The 21,949-nt window shown below is 32.1% G+C and overlaps 2 protein-coding genes across 2 annotated transcripts; one reads left to right on the top strand and one right to left on the bottom strand.

Annotated features, from left to right (window-relative positions):
• LOC109356086 lies at positions 6,712 to 8,547 on the top strand. Its single transcript, XM_019599424.1, has 2 exons — positions 6,712 to 7,424; positions 7,913 to 8,547. The coding sequence occupies exons 1-2, from the start codon at positions 6,773 to 6,775 to the stop codon at positions 8,524 to 8,526; spliced, it is 1,266 nt and encodes a 421-aa protein (XP_019454969.1). The 5' UTR covers positions 6,712 to 6,772; the 3' UTR covers positions 8,527 to 8,547.
• LOC109357483 (uncharacterized protein At1g04910-like) lies at positions 13,731 to 20,011 on the bottom strand. The gene is made up of 10 exons (XM_019601469.1): positions 19,448 to 20,011; positions 18,867 to 18,951; positions 18,564 to 18,631; positions 18,375 to 18,463; positions 17,197 to 17,394; positions 16,866 to 17,070; positions 16,601 to 16,768; positions 16,109 to 16,276; positions 14,843 to 15,033; positions 13,731 to 14,547 (listed from the first exon to the last, which is right to left on the bottom strand). The coding sequence occupies exons 1-10, from the start codon at positions 19,850 to 19,852 to the stop codon at positions 14,337 to 14,339; spliced, it is 1,788 nt and encodes a 595-aa protein (XP_019457014.1). The 5' UTR covers positions 19,853 to 20,011; the 3' UTR covers positions 13,731 to 14,336.

Here is a 21,949-nt window from a genome sequence, read left to right as displayed (position 1 = left end):
GAGGTTTGCTTTATGGAAAGTCAAATCTCACATCCCAATGCGAAACGACCACTTCACGGACACGTGCGATAAATATGCTCGAATATTATCGGCTAATACTCGATCAGATATTATAAATCGTCCGATCTTAATATCCGATTAGAATTTCGGCATTCCGAGTGAAAAATATTTAGAAAATAGGTATGGACCAACTCAGGGTCTATCTGGACTCGAAATGTGATTACCAAGCCAACGGCGCGATCGGAATTCGATTCCGAGTTACGAAACTCAAAAACCACTTTTTGAGCCGTACCGAATGGATTTCGGCCCAGACAGTGGTTCAGAACCGATTGTCTCCGTAAATTACCAAAATTTACCACAAAATAGGAAATAAAATTACAAGACTAAAAATCAACTAGAGTTTTGTCTAATTCTTTACCAAAAATTCCCAGAAATTCATTTTCGAAAATATAATTAATAACAATATTAATAAAATCTTATAATTCAAAATCGTAAAATTCGCGGTATTACATACTATGTTACAGGGTTCCGATATTATTTCTCCATTGTTGATGCTTACACCAAGCACACATGGCTGTTCTTTTTAAAACAAAAATCTGAAACACTTTCAGTGTTTCAGTATTTTCTGAGGTACATTCGTACCCAGTTTAATACCATCATTAAAGTTGTGCAAAGTGATTATGGTGGGAAATTTAGGCCCTTTAGTACCTTTCTCAAAACTGTTGAGATTGTGCATAGGATATCTTGTCCTCACACACATCATCAACAAGGTATTGTTGAGAGAAAATATAGGCAAATAGTAGAAACTGGTTTAACCTTGTTAGCCCATGCCAAACTACCTATGAGTTATTGGAATCATGCATTTGTCACTGCTATCTTTCTCATTAATAGACTTCCTTTTATCACTATGAATCATAAATCTCCTTATCAACTCCTCTTTGGTCACTCACCAAATTATCGGTTTTTAAAAGTATTAGGGTGTGTATGTTTTCCTTTAGTTAGACCATTCAATAAGCATAAACTTGATCCTAGGAGTTCAGAGTGTACCTTTCTTAACTATTCCTTAATTCATAAGGAATACAAATGTCTTTCTAAAGATGGGAGAGTATATATATCTAAGGATTTAATTTTCAATGAGTCTAAATTTCTCTTTGCTAATCTCCCTCCTAACTCTATGTCTTCTTCTCCTCACACTGATATTCCCCATTCATTAGTCATCTATCATAAGTCTCCCATTCATTCCACTATTTCTACTTCACCGTATGGTATTCATCTTCCTCATTTACAGTCTAATTCTCATCTTATGTCTCCTATAGTGCACCCTCTGGTCTCTCATACACAAGTCTCTTCTCTCAGGTCTCCTATTACTATCTGCTCATCACCAACTTCTAATCCATCTTCTTCTGAATTTTCTCATTCTGCTCTCACATCTTCAACTAATATTGAGGTTGCTTCTATTCTTTCCAATCACCCTATGCAAACCAGATCTAAGTCTGGTATCTTCAAACCCAAGTTTCTAAGTGTTCAACTTGTTCAACATGAGCCCTCTAGTGCTAAAACAACACTTATTGTACCTGTCTGACAACAGGCTATGCAAGCTGAGTATGATGCTCTCATGGCTATCAACACTTGGACTTTGGTTCCTCTTCCTCCTCACAAACAAGCAATTGGGTGCAAATGGGTGTTTCGAATAAAGGAGAATCCAGATGGCTCCATCAACAAGTACAAGGCCAGATTAGTAACAGAGAGCTTTCATCAAAAGCAAGGTATTGATTATAATGAGACTTTTTCTCCTGTTGTCAAACCAATCACAATTAGAATATTGTTGACTTTGGCTGTCAACACCATTGGGTAATTGAACAACTGGATATTAACAATGCCTTCCTAGATGGTCTCTTAAATGAAGAAGTCTACATGAATCAACCTACTGGATTCCAACATGGTGATAAAACTCTAGTTTGCAAACTAAATAAAGCTATTTACGACCTCAAATAAGCTCCCAGGCAATGGTTTGAAAGGTTCAAAGGCACTCTCATCAAACTTGGTTTTCAAGTTAGCAAGTGTGACAACTCCCTCTTTTTCCACTCCTCTATGACACATCAACTCTTTGTTTTGGTCTATGTTGATGACATTATTGTCACAGGGTCATCCATTCCTCTTATTCAACAAGTTATTAAGGATTTCAACAACACATTTGCCTTAAAACAACTAGGTGCTCTGGATTATTTTTTGGGGATTGGGGTTAAGCACAAGAAGGATGGTTCCCTATTTCTATCTCAATCCAAGTACGTTAGAGATTTACTTGAAAGAGCAAACCTTTCCTCTGTCAAAGCAAGCATTACACCAATGGCTAGTAATTGCAAGTTAACCAAACATGGAACTGATTATTTCGAAGATCCTACCTTTTATAGGTCTATAGTAGGAGCATTGCAATATTCCACTATTACTAGACCAGATATTACCTACAGTGTAAATAAGGTGTGTCAATTCCTAGACAAACTTTTAAATTCACACTGGACAATAGTCAAAAGAATTATAAGGTATCTCCAAGGTACTAAATCAATGGGATTAGCTGTCACTCTTGCTTCTCTTAACTCAGTTTTTTCACTATTTGCATATTGTGATGTTGATTGGGCTTCAGATATGGATGATAGAAAATCAACATCTGGAGCATGTCTTTACCTTGGTCCAAATCTTGTCACATGGTGGTCCAAAAAGCAAAATACAATTTCTCGCTCCAGCACTAAAGCTGAATATAAGAGTCTTGCTTTGGCTTCTCAGGAGTTAATGTGGATTGAATCTCTCTTTAAAGAAATTAAAGTTCCCTTTAACACTCCCTCTATTCCCTGTGATAATTTGAGTACAGTAGTTATGTCTCACAATCTTGTCCTACATAACAGAACTAAGCACATAGAATTGGATCTATACTTTGTAAGGGACAAAATTCAAAACAAGACTCTCATTGTTAAACACATACCTTCTAAGTTTCAAACTGCACATGTTTTGACAAAACCTCTTCCAAACAACCAGTTCATAATTCTCAGAAATCAGCTCAGAGTTCAGGATTATGCCATAGGGACCTGACTAGGCTTTGTACTCTTGGTTTCAAGGGGGTATATTAGAATAACGCAGTTAAGTAATAAATTGTTAGATTGAAATTGAATCAATTAGATGAAAACTGATTCAGTTAAGTTTTATGTTTCTGTTTCTAAAGAAGTACTATATAAGTATCTCTTGTATAACTTTGTAAACAACAATTCATTAATAAAGATTTAGAAGTATATTCTGAATAGCTCCTTCTCTTCTCTCTAGAATCTTCTTCTTTTTCTCTCCTCTCTGTTCTCTGCATTTTACAGTGGTGAACTAGATGTATCACTAGAAATGGAAAAACCTCAAATGATAATGTCTTTTGCTTTTGGTCTCACCAATTGTCAAGATGCAAACTTGCCCATAATCTGATGACATCAAATTTGAAAGAGTGATAAACTATAACCCACAATGCCTTCAAATATTGCCCTAGCAAAATCAGCGGCTTTATACCACTTGTTACAATTAGAGTGTCCAAAGCATCAAATGATCTCAAACCAATGGAAACAAGAACTACGATAAGTGAGTTTGACACCACTTCTATACCCAAAGCCATAGGGTAGTAGGTCTATGAATCATACTTGAATTTCTAACCGTGAACCTAAAGAGCAAAGAAAAGGTCGAAATGAGAGTATACAATACCTGTGAATCACGTTGTATGTTTGGTGTGTCACTCTTTATTGCTTAGGCTATACAAAATCAATAAGTTTTATTATATATGGAACCTTTGACAAGGACGAAGTTAGTAGGCTTCAAGTCCAAAATGCACGACATGCTCCTCATGAATAGTGTTGACAGCTTGAAGAATTTGCTAAAAGTGTCAACAAAACAGTACAAGCCAATTTACCTAGGAAGGGTTAGCATACTATTCATACCATCCAATAAAGAAATAAAATAGACGAATGAAATAGAACCATTCATGATCATATAACATAAGAAAACTAGCTGGCAGTGTTAGAGAACTTCATTTCAATGATAATTATGAATAAAACACTGAACAAACGAGTCTTCTATTTAGCCACATAAAAGAGGCTGCTTTACATTTCTTTTGTGAGCATACATCCATGAAGATTAGACTAGACACCCAAAAAGAACACATTCAAGTCCATGAGGAGATAGGCGAAGAACAATGAGCAGAGAAGACAAAAAGAACTATAAAGCATGGAGGTTCAGAAAATTGACAATATTTTCAAGGTTACATTATTAGTTTGTTACCAATCACGGGAGTTCCATTGTTTCTCACATAAAGAGTTATAAGTAAGGTGTGAGACTTACAAGAAAGGGAAAAAATGAATTCCGCTAGCACACATATATAGAGTTGGCTGAAATTTTTTTAAATTTTTTTTATTAATTTTTTATTCAAAAATAATATAAAATTATTAGCCAATTTTTTTTTTCCACATGTTATAATCCTATCTAACATTGGATTCTCCAGAGGATCCCCTTCCACATATAAATTAATCTTTCCCAACTTAAATCAGGTCCATAAAAGTTCAATATCATAAACGAGTTGGGATTCTCTCCATTAATGGAGAGACAAGTATACCCAAAACAAGAGAAAAATATAATATAATTTGATATTTTTATCCTTAAGATATAAAATATGACAATTTTATCTCTATATATAAGTGTAAAAATAATCACTTACCTCTCAATTAATGAAGAACATCCTACATAACATGGGAATGAAGATCTTCTCTCTTCATTATTTTTATCTCAAATCAATTAAAATATATTATTTAATGAGAAAAAGTTATAAAAAATATAAGCTAATATTTTACATTATTTGGTGAAATAATATTAAGTAGAAACATCAAAATAAGATTTTTTTGGACCAAGGATCCTTGTCTCATGACATGCATAATATAATAATAACTTAAAACACTTAAGGGTGTCCCAGCTTGTAGCCTTCCATCTTACTGTAATTTGGTAAATAAATATTATTAATTTATCGATTATTTCATAACACTCTAAATTGTAAAATGTTCTAATTTATATAGGTTTTAGTGGTTAAATGTGGAAAATGTCAGAGCTCCATATATGAAACTATAGTAAAAGTTAAAAGCTCAACACAATTTGCAAATATTAAACTAATAATGTGGGAAATACAAGACATCATTATGATTATTCAAAATTATTACTAAGGATTTTGACAGTAGAGACCAGGACTATGCAGAAAATGAACAGAAGACAAATGTAAAGTAAAAATATAGAAAATGATTATATACAGCTACTGCACTTTGGCCTTTTCTTCATTGTCTCATTCCACTCATCTATTACTATCTAGAAAAGAGTGTAACGGGAACAACTCCAATATCCACTGTCCAAATTAGTGCTATTATTGTACATTTATGGTGTTCATATTATGTCCTAAATACTCTTTTTGCAAGTCAAAATAGAATTTAAAACGCTTCATAGTCGTTAGGAATATTCAGCTGTTATTTATCACATTCATAACTGAAATAAGTTAAGAGAGAGTATCTCATAATCTACAAGCTGTATAAATATTATTCTTTCCTTTCATCCTATGTCAGATACTCAATGGCATAATGGAAATAAATAGTAAATGTTATACAGATAGATCAATGAATAGCATATTAGGAAAAAAAATATGGTTTTTACTTGAACAAACAAATAAGAATATTCGGAGTATGATCTCCTGATATAATGATATAACTTATCTCATACAATTATTATAATCATGACATGTGTCAGATTTAATCATTTTTAATAAAAGTATTTCTAAAACTAAACAAAATAGTATACATGTCATACTTTTATTAGCGAGAGAAAATAAATTATTTCATGAGAGGAGGAGATGCTTGATTCTGATGAAGATATATAATTATATCTATATGTTTTAACACTTCGACTTCTTAAGTTTTTGATTTTTTATTTATAGTTTAGCTGAACCAGATCAGATTTCAAGTGTAAATTAGAGTTAGGGTAGGTTTTATAATTTATAAGCACTTATAAATATATTTATAGATTATCGATCAAGAAAGTTCTTATATTGACCACAAAATTTAAACTCACGGCTTATTTTACCAACTAGATTAACTTTCTATGAGATAAGAGAATAAAAATGGTAAGTAAAATATGTGAAAAAGTCAAATGTTCCATATTCTGTCTTGATCTATGTGCTAAAGTCCTGCAATCAGTGCAAAAATTAAAATATATGAAGTTTCAATTAATTTTGTTTGTTGAGCGTAATTGTAATATTTATATATTAATAGTGTAAAAAATTATACACAATCAATATACCATTTATTATTTAGATTACTTTTTTGAACATTAACAATATAAAAACTAGGTTAATATATACATCATTTTCTTTGATTAATCACACAAAGATGGAGCATCCTACTTTATCCGTACAAATATGGATAGAATGTTCTATATATTATTCTTTTTTCTTATATTCCTTTAAAATATTATATTATACATTACTATTTATACATAGTAGGATATGCACTACATTAAAAGGTAAGGGTCCGTTACTTGACATGTTTTTATTTTCCAACGGCTTAAGAAAATTCAACGGCAAACCGTATATGTGCCCCACAAGGTTATAGGGTACTTGTCCAAATTATATAAGAAGCTAAACACAAACACATAGCATCATATTTCAGTTCTGTTACTACAATGCTAGTACCACATAAACAACCAATTTGAATCTTCTGATATGAACTTTGAACTCATTAGAAGAAACTTTCATATATTTCCTACAATGAGAAAACATAGAACCCATAGAAGAGTCACTAACACCAATGATGTAAACCAAAACCAAAGCCAAAAGCCACAGAAAAGAGAAAAACAAAAACAAGCGTCATGGGCTATGGTAAAAGGCTCATTTACTTGCAAAAATGTCAAAGTTGTAGAACATCAGAAGCAGAAAAAACTTCATGAGTCAAAAGAAAAGAATAAGAAGTGCAAGAAAATTAAATGTCCAGTTTCACTTTGTAATGAAATTAAGGTCATGGCAACAGGAACTTCAGAAGATGTTCATAACAACAGGGACTCAAAGATGAGTGGTGAATACACAAACAATGATGTTTCTTATTCTAGTAGATCCATAAAAGCTCCTCAAAATGAAATCAATGGAATTGTGTATGCTTCTTTTTCTTCTTCTAATTCTTCTGCAAGTGATTCCTTTAGAGGAATGCCATTAAGGAAACTTTCTGGTTGTTATGAGTATAGAATGGTGGTTGACCCTGTTACAGGTTTAACTAGAGACCCTTCTATTCTGAGAGGTACCACTTGTTCTTATTCTGAGTGTGGTGAGATTTTCATGAATGCTGAAAGTTTGGAGCAACATCAGGCTCATAAACATCCAGGTATATGTTTCCTTTTCATACTTTCCCATTTTAATTACTTACATATTAACACTGATTTAAAATTGTGATTTTGATTCTAGTTGGTAGCAATTATGTTGAGTAATTACTCATCACACATATAATAGAGAAAAAAATGTCACTAATACAAGTGATTACAATGAGTGGGATACTCTCCGGTTCAGTACTGAAGAGTAAACATGTGTCAAAAAAATCTTTAACTATTATAATTACATGTTATTTTCTATTAATAAATAAATAAAAATTCTTTAAAAGAATTTCATCCTTACATCTCAGTATTAAAGAGGAGTTGAAATCTATTACAATACAATTATGAATTTTTTAAATTTGTTATGTTATGTTCTCTATTTTTGGTTAGTGCAATTTAGACGTCTAGAATGTTTTGTCAAAGAATTTTTTTAACATTTCTAGTTTCAATACCAAATTACCAATCACTCATAACATTATCTTTCTCACTATACAAATTTCAGTTTCTGAGCTTGTTCCAGAAGATACAAGCAAGAACATAGTAGAAATCATATTCAAATCAAGCTGGTTAAAGAAACAATCATCAATATACAAAATTGACCGCATCCTTAAGGTCCAAAACACCCAGAAAACGCTTTCCAAATTTGAAGAATACAGAGATTCAATCAAAGACAAAGCAATACAACATTCTAAGAAACACCCTCGTTGCATAGCAGATGGTAATGAAGTACTAAGGTTCCATTGCACCACTTTTATGTGCACATTAGGCCTAAGTGGCACTTCCAACCTTTGCAACTTAACACCACAATGCAAAGCATGCAACATAATAAAGAATGGTTTCAAGGTCACAGAAGAAGAATCAAAGGGTATATTGACATATGCAACAAGTGGAAAGGCACATGAAAAGGTTGATGAGAATAATGAGAGAAGGGCAATGTTGGTTTGCAGGGTTATAGCAGGGAGGGTGAAGAAGAATGGTGCAGAAAGTGGTAGCATGGAAGATTATGATTCTGTTGTAGTAGGTGATGATGGTGATTATTCAAATTTGGATGAGTTGTATGTTTTCAACCACAGAGCTATACTTCCTTGCTTTGTTGTAATCTATAGAACTTTTTGATGTGTTTTACTTTTGGTTGGATTAGGAAAATATATATGTTATGTCTCCCATATGTAAAAATAATAATAATAAAAGTTTAAAATTTTTAATGGATATGACATATTAGATTTCGACTCTTGGATTCAAGGGTGAATTTTTTTTAGTGTGTGTTGTTGCTTTGATTTTAATCTATAGTAATCATTTTATTGGCACTTATTTTACACTTATTTTATAGTCATTTTCCTTTAGTAATAGCTTTTTGTAATTTTTGGCATTATCAGATAAATTAAACTAACAGTACTGTGTGGAAGGAAGGATGAATGTAAATTTTGTTGGCTTAGCAAATCTTAGACATTGTAAAAGCCCTCATTTACAAAACTGAAGTCTAGTTACCATTCAAAAGTGCCTTTGACATGAATTTACTTGTCAAGTATCATAATATGGTAAAAGTCACCAATACATCCTTTAAGTTTTTTATTTGGCCAACATATACATGCCTTCTTAATTATTTCTTAGTGATAAACCATAGAAATCTCAAGATTCTTAGACATGCAAATAAGAAAGTTAAGCACTATCAATGTCCCAAAGTGGTAATTAGGTTTTAACTTTCAAAAGCTTTTAAGCTCGTATTTCAATACAACAAGAGCAACGGATTTATGGAAGGACATCCAACTGTACTCTATTCAGAAACTTTGCAAAAACTGATATACTTTTGGTAAAAGCTTATGCACTTTTAATCATTTTTGTTATCTAAATTTGAAAAAAAAAAGAGTAATTACAAACTCAACTAAATTAAATGAAAAAATAATGTTTTGTACCAAATCAAACTCTCAAAAAGTTTTTCCTTTAATAAAATGCAGCTATAGAAGGAAAATTACTTTCATAATGGTGTCTTGCATACATTTTCAGGAAGCTATCATAATATTTTACAATAAAATAGTGGTCACCTATGCTACATTTTAATAGAATGGATAATGCTTCATAGTTGCTGCACGTAGGGTCTAGATTCTCCTCCTTTAACTAGTAATTAACTCTTGTTTTGTACTAATTGTATTATGATTAGGAATTGTCTTCTTTACAAAAGTTAGACAACATACCATGACTTATAAGGAGAAATTATTATACGATTTAGGGTCAATGATCCAACCATATTTTAATCACTAATTTGAAATAAAGACAAAAATTTCACTAAGAATATCTATCCTATTATATAATAATATGTCCATTCACACAACCTCCAACAAAATTGAGTCCCATTTTCTATCCCAAATTTTGTACCATTTAATATACCATTTGCTTTTTATTGATTAGAAAAATAAAATCAAAATTAAATATATATTAATTTTATATTTTCTGACCAATAAAAAAGAATGAGAACATAAAATAATACACATTAGGACAAAGAATATGCTCCATAAAATATACTCCAAAGTTGAAGAGTATCTGGTCCACGAAATAAGGCACGTATCTAGAAGTAGGTATACTTGATTATTACATAGGTAAAGAATATGGGGCAATTGGCGTGGGAAGTTTGCGGTAACTTTTGCTATGTACTTGTACTAGTTATTGGAAACAGTGAAGGAATCAAAATTGTCGACATGCCATGCTTATATATGAAGAAACAAAAAGGAAAGGGTACGGTGAGTGCAATGATTGAGATAGAAAGCAACATAACATTAGAACGAGTTCCATGAAATACACATCCAAACTGTTATAGCTCCTATGGTAGAGACCTTGCAGCCAGGTTTATACAGTTGCACATGAAATATTGTTTTAAATTGTTGTTAGGATTGTAATTATGGTTACCATTTTTGTGATTGTTGTAATCATTGTGGTGCTAACATTTTTTAAATCGATGCAGCCCAAATATGGCTCAATGTAATTATGCTGCAACATGGTGCAGTCATATTATTACAATTTAGTATTATACTATAATTATAGCGGTTATCATAATCACAATATTGTAATCACATCATATAATATAGTTCCTAATTTGAATCATTGACACAAATTAATGATTGATGAGAAGGTGGGAATCACCATTTTCTTTGCCCAGTGCTAATTGTAGGATCATGCTTACCACCAGGAGAGTACAACATAATCCAAGATGTTAAGATAATCAAATAAAGCCAATGTGCATTAGCTCTAAAGAAGGTGAGCATAGACATAGTGAGTTTATGAATTCAAATCCGAGAAATAATATATTTGTTTATAGTGAGACTGTATATGTATTAGGGGTGACAATTGATGAGTTTAGATGAATTTGGATTTGGATCCTAATGGATGGATAGAAAACTGTCCACCAATTCATATAAATCCATTACATTTTTTAATTATCCAATCCATCCATATCCAATGAATTCAAATCCATCCATTTTATTCATGTATTCATTTTAATGGATTGGATGGATGGATATCTAACCAATTTTTTTTAATTTGAACAAAACAATTTTAGTAAGGCAATTTGAAGAAAAAATTTATTATTTAATAAATCATTTTTAAATATCAATTTTTAAAAAATTTCAAAAGTATTTTTTTTTAAATTACTCATAAAAAGTGATTTTTTTTAAAAAAACACATTTTAAGAAATATTTTTCTTAACAAACACTTTTAAAAATTGCTTTCTTGATAAGCACTTTTAAAAATGTGAGTTTGTGAAATTTTTTTATAAACATTTTTATTGACAAGAATCTCTGGTGCAATATAATTGTCAGGGTTGTAAAAATTTGGTTCGGTTTTTGATGCAATTTAGTGACCAAACCTAACACAAACATACAGTTCGGTCCTACTCGATTAACCGCAAATTTTATTTAGGCACCAAACTGAACCGTTAATTAATGGTCCGGTTCCGCAGTTTTTCCACTTATTTAAAGAAAATCCTTTAAGAAATAGATGAACAAAATTTGCAAGGTATAGAGTCAACTAAATGAATACTAAACACATCAATAATAAAATATTTAATAATCTTTCTAGTAAAACAATAATAATTCAGCATCTCAACGCACTACAAACTTGAAATTTTCGTCCACAAAATCTTCGTCAATGTCCAACAAAATTTAAGAATGACAAACTTGGTACCAGTATTTTAGTCCAACAATAACACCTAATACTCCACATCATTAGTAATGTCATCAAGTTCTTCCATTATTTTCTTTTAGTTCCTTAATTTATTTATTTAATTAATTTCATCTCTGAATATTGACAAAATGTATACTAGTTTTTTAGTTTTCTTTCTATATTCTCAATGCATAATAAAGATAATAGATATTTAAGTTTGTTTACTAATTTATTTTTTCTATTTACGTCTTATTTATAGCTTCTATGTATTAATAATTCTAAATTCTTGATCATATTTTATCTCCTTACTTTAAAGTTTAACCATTTAAATATAAAATAAAATTATTTTTTAATATGCGGTTCGGTTCTAACGGTTCCAAAATTTATAAAACCATGAACCGAACCAAACTTAAATCGTTCTAAATAAAAAAAACTGAACCGAACCGCGTGGATGAACCGAACTGAACCGAACTGTATTTTATGGTTCAGTTTCAGGTTTAAACCGGAATCGCTTACACTCCTAATAATTGGGACTTCCATAAGTTATATGCAACAATCCATCATCCTGAAATATTTCATTTTGTTATTATATTATCACATTAGTCAATAACAAAAATGATATATTTATATTTTACATTAAGATGTTAGAATAAAGCACTAATGCGTGGAATTGTGTTAACATTATTTTGTTATATTTTACATTAACATTATTTTGTTATTGTTTATACTTTTTTGATAAACACTTTTTAAAATTTTGAACTTTTGTAAAATGTGTGGAATTGTGCTTAGAAAGGTGAGAGATTTTTTATATTAATATTGAATTAATTGGGAAAAAAATTGTTTTTTTGGATGGATCAGGTATCCATCCAAATGGATATATCCGTGCATATCCATTGGATATGATGGATGAATTTGAATCCATCCATTATCAACACTATCCATTGAATTATATCCATTTAAATCCATTAATACAAACGGATGGATTTGGATGAATTTAATTTGAATGGATTTAGATAGATTTAGATTATGGATAATTTTGTCACCCCTAATATGTATACTTCCCCAGACTCCATTAGGTGTAAATCTCATATACTGGACTGCCATTTTTTTATACATTCAGGTTCAGTTCTATCTTGTCTGGTGATTGGACTAGAAATAACTACTAGGAGTGCTTTACGTCTTTGAGGATGAGGAGCAGGCATACTGTTGCAGAAAAAAACTTCAAAAGTGTAGATACCATTAACTACACAAAGTGTATAGAAATCTCAATCCACTAATAATTTGGGTAAATACAGTATTATTTCAAATACTTTAAAAACAAACTCACTTTCAACGAATTTGATCCATTGCTGCACTCGCACACTTATGATTACTCGAGCACAAAGCATGTAATGAATAAGATTTCACAAGGAAATAAGGGGATGTAGCGCTAAAAATCAAGTGTACACACTGGATTCTCCAGACTTAAGCACTCCCAAGTCCTAATTACCAGCTCAAGCTTTACAACAAAAATAAAGCATGCAAATACCACCTCGTATACAAATCCAGATTTTCTAATCAAGTCCAGGGAACTGCTAAGTTTAACGTCCAAAAGGGGAGTCATTAGGTGGTATGGTATGATGGTTAAAGTGAAAGAATTTAAGGAATAGAACGAATGAGGTTGTGGTTCGAGTGTCACTCATAGCAAATTAAAAAAAAACAGAGATTTATAAGATAGGTTGATGGTTAGGGGGTGGAGTGAAGGAGATTAAAAATTTGAATCTCACCCACATCAAATACTAACATTATAACAATTGTCGATAAAAAACTTAACGTCAAATATATCAAAATCTAGGCAGAAATGACGTTGCAATTTTTGCATATAAGAAATGAACCATATTACATATTAATGTCGTGTCCGTCCTTTTTCCTCCGTTAGACATGGTAATAAAGAAGATGCTGCTATAGTAACTCTCCTAATTTCTACTCCTCTCGACAGAAAGCATGGATTTTGTTTGCAATTTCAGAGAGATGCTAAACTTGAACATTAATTTGAAATGTTAAACTGGTAAATCTAAAGATCTAGTAGACCATATCATATGGATAAAGACCCTAATCTAACACAAATAGCAATTAAAGTAGCCCACAAGCTACATCTTCACCCATCAACCTTCTACAGAATCTTTATGCACTTTTAATGTAGACCTAATTTGCATGTAGACCAATGCCATAAATGATAGAAAAAAAGGAGTATAAAGAATACATGGAATGACATCTTAAGAAATGTGGAAGAGAAGAAAAAAACAAAGCCACTCGTTAATAAGACAAAAAGGATCTTTAGCTCTAACACTGGGTAAAAATACTTCACTGACTCGTCAGATTTCTAGCCTAAGAATTTTAAGCAAGAAAAATTATGTAGAAGAGTCCTGACAGTTCAAAGAACACTAATGGGAAGGAAAAAAAAATTCAAAGTACAACTCTATACTTGACTCGAGTTATGCTATATCTTGTAATTGATGATGCACCAAGTTAGTGCAGTCTTGAAACTCTCACCTTTACATGCTATGTAAAATATGTAATATGCACACAATCTTCATGCAGTCGCAACAGTCGATCTCTCACAAAATAAGAAATCTCCTGTTATCAGAACTAGAATACCACACATTGCCAAGCAAGAGAAAGCAACTTCACAAGAGCGTAGGACTAGAATTTGAAACACCAAAGCCATGCAATAGGAAATAATATAAACCTGATAACCTCAGCAGTGTTGTTAGAGAAATGAAGCGTGTCACCCGTTAAGCTTTTCTGTTGCTGCTGTAATTATTAGGAATGTCTGGATTGTGGTAAATTCGATTGACATGAGACTGCTGTAGACACCTACATTCCGGCAAGGGATACATGTAGATAGAAGTTTTTCTGTTGATTTTTCTAACTCTGGGTACCATGATTCCTTTCCGGTCACTTTCACTGAGCATATCTTCCATCTGCTCCTTGAAAGCTCTCCAACTGAAAAACCAATACACAAATATTTCTCATCATCTACTGCCACTTCCAAGGATTGCATAGCCTAAGCCCCAAATTAAATTCAAATGACAATTATCTCAATCACTTTAACAGGCTTTCAGTTCTAAGTATGAATCCCAAACAAATAAATCTTATCAATAGCTAATTTTAATTATATACCTACAAAGACAACATGAATGAGTAAATGACATATGGAACAACATAGTGAATGTTTCAGTGGACTGTAGAGTGGCTATTAATGGAGGATGGGATAGGGACAGAGAAAAAGAGAGTATACCTAATATCTACGTCATCCAAAAGAACAACAAGCTTCCTCTTATCAGGGTTAATGGTTTTGGCATGCCCATCATAGAGGAATCTTCTATGTCCCATCAGAAAATGAGGGAAGTTACCGCCCTGAGTTGTCACAAAAACCTCACTATTCAAGCAAACTGTGTAGTCCAGTGCTGCCAATTGAGAAGAAAATCCCTAGCAAAGGATGAAATTAAATATCAGAGTGTATTGGAAACACCCAATAAATATTAAGACTTGCACTCTACGAAAGAGTACAATAGGGTAAAAATTAAATTAAATTGTGCATGAGAATTTTTTTGTTTATATTTTTAAATCTCACAAAAATCGCAGTAAAGATGTACTTATATAACCGACCATCATCAATGTACAAAAACTAAGAGTGAGGAGTGGAGAGGGAAATACAATATCAAGCAACCACATACTTCATCCTTATTCTACTTCCTGCCCAATAATGCATTCTTGATGTTGGAAATTGGAATATAACAAACAAACAAATATGTTGCAATAAAAGTTTAAAACTGTTAATCATATTTCAGATGGATTGAGCTATATAGCCCAGGTCCAAACCAAACCTATGAACATAAACATTTGACAATCATAAATGGGATGGGAAACCTACGAACATAAACAATTGTGTAACTAAATCCAATTCATTGGCTATCAATTTTCTTATTCGTATTCATCCTTATTCGTCTTTCCTGCCCAATAATGCATTCTTGATGTTGGAAATTGGAATATAACAAACAAAAAAATATGTTGCAATAGAAGTTTAAAACTGGTAATCATATTTTCAGATGGATTGAGCTATATAGCCCGGGTCCAACCCAAACCTATGAACATAACATTTGACAGCCATAAATGGGATGGGAAACCTACGAACATAAACAATTGTGTAACTAAATCCAATTCATTGGCTATCAATTTTCTTACTACAAGGCCTTATATGAAACATCCATATATGGGATGCCAATTATAGTTTTGATCGATTTCCTAAATATGTTTTCCATCAACACAAGGAAAACAAATCTGTGTGCATTGCTGGATAAAATAAGAAATTGACATTGCAGCAAAGCAACATATATTACAGGTCTACCAGAAAATCAAGTTAACAAGCTTAAGTCTGCTTACTCCTATGAAAACGGAATTAAAACAAAACAATAGCATAAGAGCATTGTTAGCCATCGAATTTAATAGAATAAAACATGACATTTGTTATCAGACTATTTTTTCAACCAGTAAGGATCATTACCAAAAAAGGAGAAAGCTCATCTAATGTTGCAAGAGACTCCTTTGTATGCAGATTGGGAAACATCTTTATTAAAGGAGCCAAATATCTTTCAGCATGATATATTTTCCCAGAAGCTAAATATATTGACGTGTTATTATCAAATCCCATGCCACGTAGCATCATCCCAACCTACATGGTTAAATAAAACAATATACAGTAAACATCAGTCTCCCATATAATATCACATTTTCTCACAATTCTAATTTGCATACATTAGTCTGATTTTCCTCCACTATTCCACCAAAGGAAAAACATATAAAATTGATGGGGCCAAAAAGGCAAAGTCTAGTGAATGGGACAAGGATACTGCATTGAGAAATGACAGCTAAGATATTTTTTTGGAGTACATTATCAGGGCCAAGGCCAAACACTAGCAAGGTTTTTAAATTAAGAAAAAAGCAAGCAGTATTTATGTTCTGAGAGTGAGAAGCACGGAAACAAGTAAATAAATACCTCTAGAGGGGTTAGTGGGCATTTACCATCAACTCGATTGAGGCTAGGTACAATGATGCGATCTTTTCTTCTAAATTTTCCCCTCCACGCTTTTTGTCGAGCTGAATCCATTTCTATTTTTTCTGCCTCCCCTCCATCATATATGCAACAGGAGAATGCTATCATGTCCTGCATGTTGAGAAGATAGTGGATCATACATAAAATAGACTACTAGTTTATTGACACCAACTACTAGTTTTCAATAAAATAGACTGAGCACCAGTACCTCCTCAAAGCGAAGATGGATGGCAATATATTTTCCATCTGTCCTTGAGCTCTTCTCAATCATTCGGTTAACCAGTTTTTGGGCTAGTATTGATATTGAAGAAGTGAACCTCAATGCTTTATAATTAGTAAGACATCTTAGAAACTGGATATGTGGAGGGACACTCATTGCCAACCGGTTGGCAAATGGAGCAATTCGAATAACCCTGCACCGGGTTACCAAGTCAAAAATATCAAATTGTGTCAAATGTCTAACTTCATATTTCAGTTACACCATTTCAAAAAATATAAAACATGAATCCGAAACTAGGAAAAAGTGGCTCAATACCAACCCTTCCTTTTGCAAGACAGGATAAACAGCTCCCAGGTAATAACTGACAGGAGCCCAAGCTTGAACTCTGATGTTAGTGATATTACTCATATTGTAATTATGCCTTTCCATCAGTGCCTCAGGTAGTTCTTTAACCACCTTCACATAACCATCAAGCATGGATATAAAATGATCTTCATCATATATATCCCCAAATTCACTGTAACAGAGATAGTACTATCTTAGATAGTGATTGCAGATATAAAATCAGGATTATAAGAAGTCATTAAAGTATCATAATGGTCACTATATAAGAGCAAGCACAGGGATAATTCAGTTTTTCATTCTTAATCAGGACCATACCTTATTTAATAATTTTTACATTTCTCCATAAATTAAGAACATCAACTATTTTTCACTCCATCCGTGAACAATCAATTATTTTTAAATGGGTGCCACGACCTACCCGCTCTCCTCATTTTCCTACTGTAAAAGTACAAATTGGGACCACAATAAGCACGAGCACAAATGCTTTTGTGCCTGTAGAAGCACATTCTTCTGTTAAAAATGGCCACAGCAGTGAATAATGGAAAGACAATTCTTAAAACCTAAGATTGGCTCTAAGCATATTAGCACAACCAGTGTGCTTCTCTAACACCTCTAATTATTAATATGGGCTGTTTTATAAAAGGTATACTTTAATTTCATGCTTGCTATTTCGTTACAAAATTCAATTATGGAATGATTGGCCAACCATATCAGAAAGGTAAGTCCTACCAAAAAGTTGAAAGGGCTAATTAAGATGGGTCAACAAATTAAATGCCAGGAGGATCTGCTTCTGGTCCTAGATTCTATAGGTTTGTAGTTGGTTCATTATTTGTATCATACAAGCCAATGATAATATGCACTGTTTGGTTCATTATTTGGTTTACATGTTTGGTTTTGTATTTGTATCATTATTTCCGTTTGCACAAATAGAAATGTAAACCGAACATGTGCCTACTTAACTAAGTGATGAAGAAATTCCTCTTCCCCCTCAGCCTCATGTTACTGTGTTGTGAAATCCAGTAAGACAAATACTAAGCTAAACAATGAAATTAGACTAACTCGCAATACTTGTGTTGAAAATTTCCCAAGCATGGTTGTTAAGATCTATCTTTTTAAGGTTCACAAAATTAAGATAGTAAGTGAATTGGTCACCTTAGATCTTTCCACACATTGTGGAATTCAAAATGAGGTATAACTAGTATTGCATTCAAGAGTCCAGCCACGGCTACTGCATTGCAAATCTACAGAAGGACAAATTACAAAGCACGGTGGTGAAAAATAGTCCATATCTTAAATAAAAAGAAAACTGCTGAAAGTCAGAAAAGAAAAATTCGGTCATACTGCAGAGCGTTGCTGGTTAAGACCACCATTGGCTTCCACAATTAAAAAACCATTCAGGCCGGGGGACACTGAAATAAAGAGAACACATTGAGTTAATGACCTACATGAAGTTCAGTACTTCTATGCTAAATTTCACATTAGCACCATACAATGTTGACCACGAACATATATGTATAGTAAAAGGCTAAAAACAAATGTTGGAACAGACAGGGAAAACAGCTAAAATAACCTAACTTAAACCTTACTTACAGCAGCACTACTATACTATGGATCAATGGAATACCATGTTATCTATGTGCATACCAAAATGTTCTTGATGCAAAGCAGTCAAATTCGGACAAGGCTTCTGCTCTATCAATTTCCTTTTGTACTTCCATACAGAAGACAACTGCAAACACAAAACGTGACAAAATAATCAGCCCCCTCTATGAATGAGAATAATTTTCTTACAATCTTATGTTACTCATCTGAAATTAGTTAATAATAAAACTAACTGAATTAAAAAGTAGAAAAGAATAATTTCACCAGAAAACAAAAATGTAAAGAAGTACCAATGAGACAATGACAAATGTGAAATTCTTTGCTGTGAATTGTAAGTTAAAATACAATAATTCGAAAACAATACATATATTTACCTACCTCAGTTTGACCTAAAATATAGCAATAAATAATGATTTGGCTTATTCTGCATTACAATCACAACAACTGAAAATGAAATTAACCTTAACTAATTCACACGTCGTTTTCCAAAAACAAAACAAACCTAGTGATTTAATGTAAACTTAATGATCTCAAATCTCAATTGTACTCGTTTTTGTACTCTCTCTTTTTTCCTTTGAAGGAACCTAAAACTGGATCATTAAATAACGCAAAAACGAACGAACCTCAATAGATGAAGAATTATCAGATTCAATATCATGCCACAGCTTCTGAAACACTTCGTGGCTACGGTACCGGGAACCGGGAAGAGGCGGTTGTCCAATGAGTAAGGAGAATGGACCCACACACATGAGAATGCCAGAGATGTAGAGTAGGGGAAGAAGGAAGAAGTACCGGACGCTCCGGCGGCCAATAATCCCGGCGGCTAAGGTTCTAAGACTATGCGTTGATTGAGATAAGGATTTAACCTGACGCGAGCGCCTCCGGCAGCGAGAAACGACGGAGTTGCGTCTCGGTGGCGGTGACGGTGGAGGACTTCGAGTCGGAGAGGTGCTGGTTCCAGGTAGTAAAACGGCGGTGGTGTCGGTTGAGTGAAGATTTCCGTTGTGGTAGTGAGTTTTGGATTTCATAGTGGAGCAAAGAGAAATAGAAGAGAATGGAGTGTGTTAAGTGTGAAAGATTAAAGTGTGAAATGTGAAACGTTGTTGTTGTTGTTATTATTGGGTTATTTGGTATTAGTATATGTTTTTGTCCAGTAAGTAAAAGGGAGTAGAGAGAGAAAGACGTTTGAGTCCTGAGTTGTGATGAATACAGAGAGATGAAAATGAAGGAAATTTACTACCAGTGATCAGCCAGAGTGTGGTGTTGTAGGATATAAAAACTACCATGTTAACAATCTAATTGGTAAGGACCTTCTATATTTTACTAAATAATAACAAACATATAAAACATTTTCTTTCTTTTATTTATTATGAAATTACATTTTTAGTATTACAAATATCAAGAGAAAATTGTTTTTCCATTAGTTAAGAGAACTCTTATTCCAATTTACTCTTAGCATATAGGAATTAAGATATTTTATTTTATTATGCCTAACATATTATTACCAACTTGATAAGTATTCATCAGATAAACATTATATTAATTTTTTATGTTGATAGCGTGTATTATTTGATTGGTGTGGAACAAATGAATAAATTTATTTTGACATATATAATTTTTGTTCATCATTTAGGACCAAGTTTAATTATAATTAAATTTTTAATGTATATTATTTTATTAGTTGTTTATATATAAAGGGAATAAAGTATATATGGATATAATGAGATAAATTATCTTCTCCTGTTAGTGAAATTATAACATGTGTCATGTTTTATCATTATCTATAAAAATGTTTTTAAAACAAAACAAAATAGTTATATAAATACATTTTATAATCCAATGAGCAAGTGTTTTGGTTATTAACCCTACTAATAAAATTTTTAACTCATACTTGAGCTTATTGCTTAAATTAAGTCTTTATAGTTTTTTTTGGTTATATTAATTCGTTATATTTAAAACTTAAAAGTTTAGAGCAAAAAATATATTGTTTCTCGGTTATTAACCCTACTATGAATGGTGAGCCATAAAAGGTAAATAAACAATTAAAGATACATACTGTTATTTAATATAGCAAGCTATTTTTGTTTGTCGGTTGCAGAGAAATAGGATCTATCTATTAATTCTGGAAATGAGGTTTCTAATCTGTGTCTCAAAGCAAATTAGATCAATATAATGTAGCAAACTATTTTAGAACATTGATTTACATGACATTTTCTATGTATTTATCAAATAAGGATATGGAACTAGTATTTTTTATGATAAGGTTTCTGTTTTTGCGTAATTTTAATCTGTATCCTTAACGGGATCATTTCCAATTAGAGACACAACTTCAGGTTTTAAGGATATATTTTTTGGGGTGGGAAACTGAAATATTTTGTTCCGACTCTGAGTAAAATATGGCAAAGATGTGTGCACTAGTTGTCTTTTATTTTCTTTACCATATAAGAAAAGAAAACTTTCACATCAAGAAATAAATATTTGATAAACAAGATTGGATTACTCATGGCAAAAGTAGGTCCATTAGAGACCGACTCCTAGGGATAAAAAAAAGTGAGTATTCCTTCTAATTCTAATACTAGTAATAGGTGCCCGCAATAATAGTTTATAGACATAAATGAGTTTTGTGATATCTGCTCCGTGAGTACCCGCAAATTTATATATTTAGTTTTTAGTTAAATTTTTATATATATTTATTATTATTTTAAGATTATATATCATATATTTTATTATTATTTCATAATAAATTACACATATTTGACTATGATCATAAATTTATCATATAAATATCACATTATTCATGTAATAATTATTTTTACATATTGATTATTAAAAATTATATAAATATATAATTAAAATTAAAAACTCGTTAGGTACCTGTATATACCCGCTACCCACATGAATATCCACAAATATTGTAGGTTTAGGCATCGGAAAACACTACCCGTGCTCGTTATCATCCTAAGTGGTTAAGTTAGCAACAAATTGGGAGATTTTTATGTTGCTACCTTCACGTTCAACAAATTTTAATCTGTATCCTTATTGTACTATATGCTTGTATCTCAAAAATACTATTCCAAAATCTAAACACTTAGTTCAACAAGGCCTAACTTAATTAGCATATAATT

The sequence above is a fragment of the Lupinus angustifolius genome, chromosome LG09 (genome assembly GCF_001865875.1).
Source record: "Lupinus angustifolius cultivar Tanjil chromosome LG09, LupAngTanjil_v1.0, whole genome shotgun sequence".
Taxonomy (NCBI): domain Eukaryota; kingdom Viridiplantae; phylum Streptophyta; class Magnoliopsida; order Fabales; family Fabaceae; genus Lupinus; species Lupinus angustifolius.
Note: the sequence above shows the minus strand (reverse complement) of the source record. Positions and strands in the feature narration are given on the sequence as shown.

What these genes read in the sequence shown, in the direction of transcription:
- LOC109356086 (XM_019599424.1), top strand. Translation starts at nt 6,773, where the DNA reads ATGAACTTTGAACTCATTAGAAGAAACTTTCATATATTTCCTACAATG. An exon ending in TCAGGCTCATAAACATCCAG is followed by an intron (nt 7,425 to 7,912) that starts GTATATGTTTCC and finishes TACAAATTTCAG; the next exon opens with TTTCTGAGCTTGTTCCAGAA.
- LOC109357483 (XM_019601469.1), bottom strand. Translation starts at nt 19,852, where the DNA reads ATGAAATCCAAAACTCACTACCACAACGGAAATCTTCACTCAACCGAC. An exon ending in TCCATCTTCGCTTTGAGGAG is followed by an intron (nt 16,769 to 16,865) that starts GTACTGGTGCTC and finishes CTCAACATGCAG; the next exon opens with GACATGATAGCATTCTCCTG. An exon ending in TTGGATGACGTAGATATTAG is followed by an intron (nt 14,548 to 14,842) that starts GTATACTCTCTT and finishes TTGGTTTTTCAG; the next exon opens with TTGGAGAGCTTTCAAGGAGC.